Source organism: Micropterus salmoides, unplaced genomic scaffold (assembly GCF_014851395.1).
Source record: "Micropterus salmoides isolate LMB-PRFRI ecotype aquatic unplaced genomic scaffold, ASM1485139v1 Ms_hic_scaffold_10, whole genome shotgun sequence".
Lineage (NCBI taxonomy): Eukaryota > Metazoa > Chordata > Actinopteri > Centrarchiformes > Centrarchidae > Micropterus > Micropterus salmoides.
Genome location: NW_024040041.1, coordinates 26117828 through 26129552, shown reverse-complemented (window position 1 = coordinate 26129552; position 11725 = coordinate 26117828). Strand labels below are relative to the sequence as shown.

At 43.9% G+C, this 11725-nt stretch overlaps 2 protein-coding genes across 13 annotated transcripts in view; one reads left to right on the top strand and one right to left on the bottom strand.

Moving 5' to 3' along the window:
* The first annotated feature begins 3304 nt into the window (after window positions 1-3304).
* Window positions 3305-5241, top strand: hexim1 (HEXIM P-TEFb complex subunit 1). The gene has a single exon (XM_038705145.1). The coding sequence runs from the start codon at window positions 3651-3653 to the stop codon at window positions 4749-4751; it is 1101 nt and encodes a 366-aa protein (XP_038561073.1). The 5' UTR covers window positions 3305-3650; the 3' UTR covers window positions 4752-5241.
* Window positions 5242-5897: 656 nt separating this feature from the next.
* The window catches only part of arhgap23a (Rho GTPase activating protein 23a), a 72039-nt gene continuing 66211 nt past the window's right edge, over window positions 5898-11725 (bottom strand). For 11 of the 12 annotated variants that reach the window (XM_038705112.1, XM_038705089.1, XM_038705097.1 and 8 more), the window contains 2 exons: window positions 10015-10046; window positions 8434-9864 (listed from right to left, as the gene is read on the bottom strand). In XM_038705112.1, the coding sequence (XP_038561040.1) occupies window positions 8434-9864; window positions 10015-10046 (1463 nt within the window). Of the gene's footprint in view, window positions 9865-10014; window positions 10047-11725 lie in introns of all 12 variants that reach the window. The other variant, XM_038705050.1, reaches the window with a different exon arrangement.

The following is an 11725-nucleotide window of genomic DNA, read 5'->3' as shown; positions in this document are numbered from 1 at the left end:
ATTGCTGTCTGTGTATATTTATGACCACTGCCTAGTTGGTTGTTATATTTGTATGCCACTGCACATGGTCATGTGACATATTCCAGGTGAGGTTCATGAGGACAGGACATGTCCTTGGGCCGCTGACTAGTCCAAAGTTCTGGGACAACAGATGATAAATTTGTGTGTGTGGGGGGGAAATATATTTTAGAATAGGATTTTTAAAATGTTTGACATGGAAAATGGGCCTGAGTGAACAGGCACCTAAAGCACAAACATATTCTCTTACCAAATCCTTCCCAATCAGTTAGATTGCAGCGCCCCCTTTTGGTCATGAAACTGAACTGCAAACGCCTCAACAACAACAATCAATTTTGTTCAAGTCAAATTCATATTCTACAGCCAGCCTATATGTGCGTGCATGCTTGGATCTATAGCGATGTGCTGTGTGAAAGATATAACCTAGACTTCAATCTTTTCTGTGAGTGGGTGGAGAGGTGCCCACACAACCAGAGCACTGGCTGGAAACTTAATTAAGTTTTTGTAATGGAGTTATAACAGACCAGAGAGGGACAGAGCTCAGCTGGGCGGTCTAAAACTAGTCCAGTCAGGAAGAGCATAAAATGCGATCTTCCGTGATCCACAGCCATCCGTGAGCTCTCACATGATTGTGAGCACACACACAAACAAGCAGGTTTGATGGGGTGGGCGGGAGGCATTTAAAGTGATTTGTTTCTTTCACTCGATCATTTAATGCAGCTGATGTAGCCTACCAAGTGTTTGCCTCTCTTTGTCACATTCTTGCAAAAACACTAATGTGGACTTGGCTGTCTTCATAAAAATCTAAAAAGTGCATCCCTCCTGTGCTTTGATGGATATCAGCCATTGCTTAGATTTACACTTCAAGGCCATGCATAGGCCTATAACAATTTATATCTTTCATTTCCTCTCAATTGCAGCAACAACCATGTTAGACATTGTAAGAGATTAAGTCAACCTACTAATCCTCACAAGCTGTGATCTATGTAGGAGCAGCTTTGGTTCTGTAGCTGCACCTCTCCTTCATTTGAGAATATGGGAACCTTTGGTATGATTTCCATGGTCATTAGGTATCATATTAACTGGAACGTATCAGATCTTCCTTAAAGGATTCCCAGCGCAGCTTGCTTTTTTGCCAGAGCTGAAACTCTGTCTGCTTCTATTAGTAGAAACAGTAGGCCTGTGTTGTTTGTAGCCATTGGACTCCCAGTCTTTACAAGCAGAGTTAAGAGAGACCAGTCCACCATAAGAGGTCACAGACTGAATAAGCCATATCTTCAAATAATAGAAGTAAATTGCTGTGAAGAAACTCTGTGTGAACATGGTCCTGTAGTGAAACACTGACAGTTAAAGATGAAGTCAGTGTATTGACAATCATACAGGACACTCTTCAAAAACTCCTTCAATATAGAATGTGTATGTAAAGAAAGTGCAACAGAATATAAAAATACAAAATCAATACCAAGACATTTATACTGCATAACAAGGTTACCATATGGTTTTTGTATTAAACAATTTATTTCAACAATTTATTTTACACAAACCGACAACAGTCTTGAAGAAAAGTTATGGACAATGTATGAGCAGATTGTTAGTTAAGCGTGTAAACCAACTAGAGCTTGCTAACCCTCATTTAAATAAAGAAAAAGCTTCAGCGCTGCCTTGAAAGATCAGGGGCTGTCTACTTCCTGAAACTACAATAGTTTATTTCGTGTCACGAGTTAATACGACCAAGGGCTGTTTTTGTATTTTTACAGGCTGCGACCTATAAAGTTCCGACATAACCTCATAACGTTAATGTTTAAAGTACTAGTAATTCTATAGTGGGGAAACTCTTACGGGCATCATCAACGATCCAGCAATTACCCTGACCCAGTATAAACACATTGGCCTAGTTAGCAGGCGGGTAACGTTAGCAATGTCTGTAGCTAGTGGCATTGTTATTTACTTTGTGGGTTCGCGGCAGTTCTATCGACTAATAAATAATAACAAATACATTTAGTTTGAAATTAGTCGACCGCTTATGGTTTGTTGCGTTAGTTAGTTTAGCATTAGCGAGCCTGGCTTTATGTGCAGTATGGCGTTTCATCGTTATAGCTTTACTGTTTCTAGCTAGGAACCACCGTTTCAGAAATGTTATAGTCATTAAATCTTTTTAACGTTTATTTTGTTTGTAGTGTGTAGCCATACACACTTTATTGATTGATTCAGTGTTTATGTTGGGAGAGACACCACGTAGCGCTCATTTGCTAACTTTCACTAACGTTAACGTTTGGCTAACGTTAGCTAGCTAGCTTATCCTTCGCTGCTAACACGACCCAACAGTGTAAAACTAACACTGCATATCAGAACATGGGTTCCGCAGAGATACTCAAAATTGTTCTACACCACTCCGTCCACTGGTAACAGGATTATTGAGCAAGTGTGCGATCGCTTGACCCACCCATTACCAACGAGGGGCTGGAAGCTGTGCTCGTAACGGCAGCTTGACAATAAATGTCGTTTGTTTACGCTGATTCCACACTTCCCCCGAGCCCCCGTCCCAGAGCGTATCACTCCGCACAGCACACAGAATATTCAAACTAAAACACTACATGATCCAACTGGCACCAAAACGACACCCTTTATGCCACTAAACATGCAAAAATAATTAAATTTTGAAAATGATCCGTGTTTACCCATTTTCATACATGAACATTCAAAACGGACTAGTTTCCGTAAGATGTTCTGTCCATTTTGTTTAAAACACAGGAGGGTTTTCGTGGTATGATTAATTCAGCGTTAGACTGTGTGCTTTGCATATACAAATAATTCATATGTTCAAACATATAAAATGTGCTTATGTGTTACTATTATAATATAATGTCATACGAAACTATTTAAAACAACTTGTATTTCGTAACTTTTAACGGTCACCCCCATGTTTGTAGATAGTATCGCCCACAAAAATGCCCCGGACTGCTTTCTTGGTTTGGATTACGTACTTTTGATTGCCTATTGGATCGTCCAATCAGAAAATACTTTAAGCTTAGCAACAGCAAAGCTCTCCACTCCTCCAATCAGCAAAGAGAAGGGTGGGCCTTATTGCGCTCAAGATTCTACCATTTGATTGGTTAAAATACTCGTCAGTTATAGAAGACTTGTGGACTATGTAGTTTGGTGTTGAGGCCTTTGCCAGTACTTCACTGAAAGTAAAACCACATGTCCCACAATGCCACAGGCGTTACAAGCAGCAGCATGCGCGCGACTATAGGCGGAGCTGCTATATAAACACGAGCTCCCTCTTCTTGAATAGCACACTGGACACTGTTGTGACGGTGGAACGGCGTCTCCGAGTGAACGACATTACTGACAGCATCGAAACAGTTAATGGTAGTTAGCGACAGTTGCTCTGACAAACCCTTAAGAGGAGTAACAAGTAAATACTGTTCGGTAGTTTACTTTTATTTTGCGCGAGTTTGTTTTGAAACGTCAGAAACTCAAAACTTTTCACAGTGACTAATTCTGAAATACGTATATATATTTTTTCAAATTAAGTTTAACGTCGTTTAACGAACTTTGAAGCTCAGTTCTGAGAGCGTGAACATGATCTGAAAGGCGCTAAAGTGAAGCCATCGGAGCGGATCATCAGGATGACAGAGCCAGCGGAGCAGACCCATCACCTGAAAACTTCAGGCAGCCCATCAGGTGGGAGCAGCGGAGACGCGTCGGAGCATCTCCCAGCCAGCAACCGTGGTGGACCAGAGAATGGCGACAGGGGGCGACAGAGAGACCAGAAGCGGCAGCAGCGGGCGGGGAACTGTGGGGATATCAACACAGACAAGTTATGGCAAATGAAAGGCGGACAGAGGGGGGTGTGCCCTGCCTTTGCAGCCGGAAACGAGCTCCCAAAGTGCCCGATTGCAGCTCGGTCTCATCAGAAATCCGATGTGCAGGCAGCGGGAGACGGTGGTCCCCCCTCACAGGGGAAAAACGGTGAAGACAGACCGCTGGGGGAGACCTTAAACCTCAAAGAGGAGAGTTTGCTCATCGACTCCGACACTGGCTTTGATACGCGTCTGGGCAGGAAGAGACACAGGCGCAGGAACTCCAAGAAGAAGCGCAGCTGGAAGCCTTATTATAAACTTTCCTGGGAGGAGAGGAAAGCCCTGGAAGAGAAAGAGACAGCCAGGGCATCCCGGCTGAGAGAGGAGATGTTCGCCAAAGGGCTCCCCGTGGCCCCCTACAACACCACCCAGTTTCTGATGGACGAGCACGACCGAGAGGAGCCGGACCTCAACACCGAGACCGGGGTCAGGCGACCCTCGGGGGTCGGCGGCCGCATGGAGGACACAGGCAGTGAGGAGGAGTTCTTCGACAACGAGGAGGACGACGATGATGACGGCAGCGGCGGAGGTAGCGACGGCATCGGGAGGCCTGGGAACGCAGGTGGGGAGTTTCTTCAGAGAGACTTTTCCGAGACCTATGAGATGTACCACGTCGAGAGCCTACAGAATATGACCAAGCAGGAGCTGGTCCAGGAGTACCTGGAGCTGGAGAAGTGCATGTCCCGCCTGGAGGAGGAGAACAACCGGCTGAGGCGCGCCGTAGAGCCCGGGGGTCTGACCGTGGAGAGCTCCCTGGTCCGGCTTGGAGAGCTGGAGAGGGAACTGGAGAGACTGAGGGCCCAAAACACGGAGCTCCTTCTGCAGAACCAGCCGAGCAAGGACAGGAGTCAGGTCGCTACTAATTAAAGGACACAATTCAAGTAGGGAAACCTACAAGGTAAAAATAATGGGACTGCTGCATTTAAAAACAAAGTCATCCGTTTTCTGTAATCAGTTTGTCTTCTGGATGAAGTCCTTGCATTGCAATGCAATACTTGACGTTTCTTTTCTATTTGGACTGTAAGGGTGTCCTGTTAATTTTTTTTTTTTTTCAAGAAGAAATGTAAATATTTCAAAAACAAGATTCTTTTTTTATAAAGAGAATGTATTTGACAACACGAGAATATTTTGTTTGTTTACCCGGTCAACTTAGTAGGTATTCACTGAAATACCCTGTTCCATTTTTGAATTTAAACAAACATCGTATGTTGCATTTTCTTCCAAAAAATAATTTGATAACAAATTACAGCTAATTGATCCGGCTTGCAAAGACTGTTTTTTGCATAAGTAAATTCCAGAGTGACCATTTTTAACAGTTGTGTGTTAACATAAGTTCAAATAAAATTTTGAAATTCTGCTATCGTGTTGTAAACGCCTGCTCTCAAACACAGGAAGCTGCAATGTGAAGCTACTGTGTGTGGACTTTGCCACCATACAAATAATCATTTTCTTGTGAGGATCCTGAAATGGGCCAGACAGACGACATCAGAGGGATCTGAGAATACAGACTGTAGCGAGAGCAGATGGGGGGATGGGATGTGCTCTTTATGATGGTTTGAGTTAAATCTATTAAGGGTATTTGCAAGGGGGAATGCGATATGGGTTTATTTCCCTTCTTTCGAAACAGATTTTGTTCACAAGAGGAGTGCTGGTTATGTCAAAAGCCAAATAATGTGGTGCAAATGTTTACCCTCTATATTTAATAAGAATGACATTATCATTATCATAATTATCATTATCATATATATATCATTATATCTCCAGTGTTGTAGCTAAAGTTCACAGAATGCATTAATATTAAACTACCCATATGAGATAAAATACAGTCAGATGAAGTTTCCTTCATGTGCAGGGGCAATCTGTGCCATTTGGCCTGGAGAGACCTTATTCATCTGCAGCCTCTAGAGGGCATCACTCAGCCCCTACTGTAAGTTGTCTTACATGTTTGTGTTTTTTTGTTTTCTCCTTTTACGTGTGTGTGTGTCTTGCAAAATCTGAAGCAAACGCACAACATTTTTTTAAACATAGTTCTGTTTATTTACATCATATAACCTTGCTTTAAAGCACACAGCCATGAGGGAAATAGTTTCAGGTGGACAACCTTTTTTTTTTTTTTAAATCCAGTCATTTTTCATATTAGTTATACTCAAAAGCAATTCCAAATGTACACAATACAATATGTTACATATTAAGATAGTATGTACAAAAAGATGAGTCAAACAATGAGTCATTCGGCGAATCACATTTTCAGACAACACACTCAAACTGTTGAGTTTTCCTTTTGTTCACCTTTAGGAAATTGAATGTTGGCTGACATGACCTAATGCCGTATTAGGGCGGGGCTTATTAGGTGTACCATATTCACACACTGTGGATCACTAGGCAGAGAGCGATGACCTCGGTTTGTTAAGAAAAGCAGCTGAGAGAAAGCTATGCCTCTTCTTTCTTGGCAGCATTGGTAATAGCTGTTAATGCCTGTGTTGAAGGCAAATAGAGTGCATAGACATGTGTCCTTGGCTTGGAAGTGTGCTTTTTTAAATCTATTTTATTGTTTTATTAGAGCCTCTCAAGTTAGACCGCTTGTATGTAACGTACACATCTTTGGGTCAGTGCCTTAGTTTTACCAATCAACCACAGGAGAGGAGGGAGGAGACCTAGAAACAACAAAAGGAAATGGAAAGATAAGAACTGACCATGGCACTGCAGAACAAAAACACATTCCAGAAATCAGGCACTTGTAGAAAAAATCTTGAGGTAAGACAGGACTGTGACTTATTGTTTATTATTACTATTATTATTTTTCGCTGGGTGATTTGGTCAGGTGAAAACAACATGACTTTGGAAGTTGCAACTCCAATTTGTGTTATTTATTCGTGATGGGAAATCGGTTCCACGGCCAAGGCGAGAGATGAAAACAATAGATTCATGTTAGCGGGGCGTTCTGTATTAATTTCCTCTAATGTACCATTGCCCCGGTCAGGGAGGATTTATTAGGGTCTGACCTTATGGAAAACTCCTCGTCATGTTAACCCCAAGGTGATAAATGTGCAGAGGACGTGATGAAAACACACAGATCCCCACACACAGGTGGAAATATAGTCGTTTGTATGTGCTACATAACATTTTAACAGTCTGTAAAACACTCAGGCTTCAGGCTTCTCCTCTGTCTCTTTTACAAGAAGGAACACACTTTGTCTTGAGCTCAGTAAATATGAGCAGATCTGTGGAGGCTAATCCGAGACATGACTAACAAAACAAATGAGGTCAGCCATCACAGTGAGGCGCTGAGCTGCCTGCAAACTGTCCAATATAATGTAATAATTACCAGATTACATTGCTCCTGCTACATGTAGTTGCTAGATAGTTTGTGTATTGTTGGAAGTATAGTCACCAGAGAAACCTATTTATAAGACTACATCTCAGGAGATAAAGGTTTTCTGCACAGTGCTGAGAATCAAGAGAGAAAGGCCATCTATGAGGAAATAAGGAACAGGTTTAGTCATGTTTATCTTGTCTCCTTTGTACAGGTACACCAAAGAGGTGAAATCACAATAAAAGTACTTTTTTTTAACTTTAATACAAAATATATATAATATATATTGAATATAAAACAAAAAAATGAATATATTAAGGGAAACATTTCAAGTAACATCTTGAAAGAAATGACTGTGCACTTTGTACGCACTTTTGTAAACCATAAAAAAAGAACTAAAAAAGTAAAAACACATGATAACATAATATTTATATTTACAAGGTTAACTTAACAAGGCTTTGTACAAATGTTACAAAAGTGTTCAACACAAACACCTGCACGCTCAGACATGATCACAAATAATTTTGCGCAAACACACAGACATTATTAACAGGTAGAGAGAGACGACTTTTGTGTATTTGTAACCTACCATATCTATTGTGTCTCTGGTCTGACGAGTGACAAATTAGGAAGACTGATAAAAATCAGTCGAGATCCCTCTTGAAATGGTTTTAAAAATGACCAATAACTTTTTGTGATTATATGTGCGGTCTCTTCTGGCTCACTGAAGTAGGTTTAGAGAAATATGTGTAACAGTTACCAAACTTTGATAAGAAGCACCATTCTCTCAAGAGCCAGAGGGGGGGCTGCGTTTCAGCAGCTTTCTCTGGTCACTTGAAGGGATTTCACCCTTTCATTTATGTCGTCTGTGAGCCTGGCAGGAAGGTAGAGGAGACGGGAAGGATGTTTTTTGACTTGTATGTGAATTCTTGGCATTGAGGTCGGTTTGTGTCTCTGTCCTGTTTCTGTATTATTTCTATAAAAGCACACATATAGGAAAAAAAAAACAAAAGCTTTGGCAACACTGGAACGCCCCTTGCCATGCAAATGGAGCTTATCGAAAAGAAAAGGGTGGGCTGCTTTAAAAGACCTGGTACACTGTGTTGCACCTGGCAACTAATCATGAACCTGTTTGCACTGCTGCCGGTCTACTGACCCCCCCCCCCCCCCCAAACCCCCAATGAGCAGCTTCAGCATCTTTTCCTTGGAGAGAAGGGTTGGGTCAGCTAGCAGGGCTCACAGGTACTGGTGGAATCTAGAGGTGGGTGTTTGACGTGCAGCTGGTCCTTGGTCGAGCCCGTCTGCGTCCCGAGGCAGCCCTGGTGTTTTGACCTGGTTTTGAATCATAGGAGACGGGGGGAAGTCATTGACAGTCATTGGGGGTCTTTTGTTGGACGCCTCAGTTGGGGAGGCCACCACGGTGTGTCTGCGCCAGGCCCGTCTCTTCCTCCTCGTCTCAGGTGACAGCGGTTTTCGCAGTCCCACACTGCGCAGGTCATCGGCCGAGCCCAGCAGACGGGCGCGGACCTGCTCCGCCAGAGACCTGCCGCCGGGGCCGGTCGGTGTAAAGGAGGCGGCCTCGCTCGGTTGCACGGCGGGCTTGGGCCGGGCCAGGCGCAGGCTCTCCTGGCTGCTGCCTGAAGAAGGGTTGGTTCTACAAGTCTCTCTCCTCACTCTGGGTGCGGCATCTGGCCCAGAACCAGCCCTGTCCCCTTGGGCCATGTCCCCAGAAAGCTCAAAAAGGTCCAGGGAGCGAGCCTTGGACTTCTCGGACTTCAGCTTCTTCCTGGCCAGAGTGTCACACTGGATCAGCTTGTGGGAGTTAAAGGAAGGCCGCGAATGCAGTTTATGAGTGGTGGAGGAGGAGGAGGACGAGGGCGTGGTGGAGCGCGCCCCTCCTTCACTTCTGTCCGCAGAGTCCGGTGTTTGTGTGAGCGCTGTGGGCGGGGCGAGAAGGTTTGTGGGTGAGAGAACAGGGGGTTTGTAGTGTGTGTAGAGGAAGCTGCGTGTGGCTGCTGCCGGTTGCGTGTTCACAGGTGCGGTCGGGTGTTTATCAGGTCTCTCCTGGGTGAGGGAGCGCGAGGCGAAGCCGCTCTCATTGTCCGTCTCGCTCACCAGCTCGCTGTGCTCATCATCAGCGTCGTCCCCCCTCCCCTCTGAAACCAGGCTCCGCCCTAACGTGGAGAGGGTGGAGTAGCCAGAAACAATAGAGCGGGCATCCTCTGGAGCTCGCCACGGTGGCCCTTTTACCTCTTCCCGCGCCCCCTCCCCCTGCAACAACATGGCTGCCTGCCCTCCTCCTGCCTCCTCTTCCTCTTTACAACACGGCTGAATAACCGCCACCGCCTCCTCTTGCACCTCCTCTTTCAACCTGCTTTCTACAACTTGCTCGTCTTCCTCTTCCTCCTCCTCTTCTTCTTCTTCATCGTCGTCCTCCTCTCCCACTGCTCGAGGAGCAGTGTCTCCAACAGGCGACTCCGCCTCCTCTTCCTCCTCTGGCCCTAGATGTCCGGCTTTGATTGGCTCGTGCTCCGAGTCATCGTCGGTGCTGCTGCCCACGCGGCGGGCGTTATTGCGCTTCCTGCGTTTGCGGCCCGTAACAGCTGACATGATGGACAGAGTCAGGAAGTCCTTGGGTGTTAGGTCCTTCCTTGACCCCCACGACCCCTGAAAAAGGAGACGACATTGCTATGACACGATCATACATTACACGTTATATGACTTCTATGTTGAACTACTGCTGGTCACATTTTTACATGCACATGACTTGTATAAGAGCAGTATAGAGTAACTTTGTACCATGTAAGGAGATGTTACCTTTGATTTAGCTGAGTCACTGTTGGTTGAGTCTGGGGAAAAGAGAATAAAAAGCGAGTCAGAGCCTTTGAAGCTAACAAAAGGCCAGAAGAGTCATGGTGGAGGAAACAGAGGCAGTTGGTGTGATCATTACTTTTTTAAAAGGACAAATGTACAACAAATCACAATAAAACTGCTACTGCACTGAAACCCGTCCACACCTTGACGTCACAGCAGGTGTTTTCCATCAGCTGTAAAGGGGAAAACACTGGCTGTGAAATCACTGATGTGGGTGTGACTAGAGCACAAAATGCTTGAAAGTTAAAACTAGTGAGCAGCAGTTTTTGTGTCCTCTTCCTAAATTAGATAAATAAGACAAATTCCTCTACTAAAATTTGAAGGAACTCATCTTCCTCTGTGCCCTCCGACCTTGACGGACCCCAGCACAAAGACACTGATTTACACGCTGGAGTGTGTGAAGGAGAAACAGTGATTGGGGAAGCAGGGTTTGGTGTTGTGAGGAAAGACTGCATTAGGGAAACCACAGCACACACCGATGACATCACCGATAAGCACTGATGACATCAATCAGTGAAAGAAGCGTGAAGGCAGAAAAAAAATTGATTCAAGAGTATGAAAACAAACACATTCTCTCACAAACAACACCGATGCAGGGGAAAAAGCTGTTTTTGTCTTTCACACAGTGGATACATCTGAATCTTCTGAGGAACCCGTGGGCACGGGGCTCTAGATGGAAATGTTTCTCATGTAACAATAATAGTAAATCCAGTTCATTTCATTTTGCTCCGGGTTGGGCCAGACTTCCACCCTTCATCTTTGATCGCCACATGCTACATGTACCAGCATTAAAGCTCGAAGCACTATTTTTCCAAATAGAAGCACTTATTTTTCCCAAAACACTAAGTTCACTAGCATTATTGATGCTCTCAGTCTTAGAAGAAAAGAGTTAAATCTCCTGGTCAACCAGTTTACCAATCAGGTTTTGGTACGCTGTAAGGTCAGCTGAGGGGAAAAAAGACATAATGGTTGACCAAATATTAATAAGTGAAGGTGATGATACACGGGGCAACTTTTTGAGCAATGTTGCTGGGCAATCTTGCTAGCGGCAAGTCCGACTATGTTTTGAACAGATAGCGGCGGTGCAGGGCGGGTGTGGTGGGGGAAGGGGATTACAGTAGTAATCTTTACTCATTACCATTGACGGCAATGTTGCCCTGCATGATTGCTCTAAAAGTTGCTCTGTGTATCATCAGCTTCAGACTCTACTGACAAACCTATAACTACTAGTCCTGAAACAAAAAGTTACTTATTTGATTTGTCGGTCAGCAAAAAAATCTATCAAGTAATTTAACAAGCATAAATATAATATAAACAGTGTCTGCTTTTAGTGTATCCAATGTAAGAATATCCTGCTTTTCTCTGTTTGCTACTTGAATGTTTTCTGACAAAACTAGCAATTTGATACTGACACTTTAAGTGCCGGGAACTTTGATGGGCATTTTTCACTATTTGCAGAAATCTTTAGACTTGACAACTGATTGAAAAAATAATCCACTGATCAACTGTTATTAAAAAAATAGTTTTTAGCTACACTAATGGCTATCAAGTTTCTGCTTTAACAGTTTATCAAAATTTCCTCATCCTGAAACAATCATCTAAGGATAGAAGGAATGCTGTCGCGAGGCAAAGTTGTGCTTTGGATTTTCGGCTT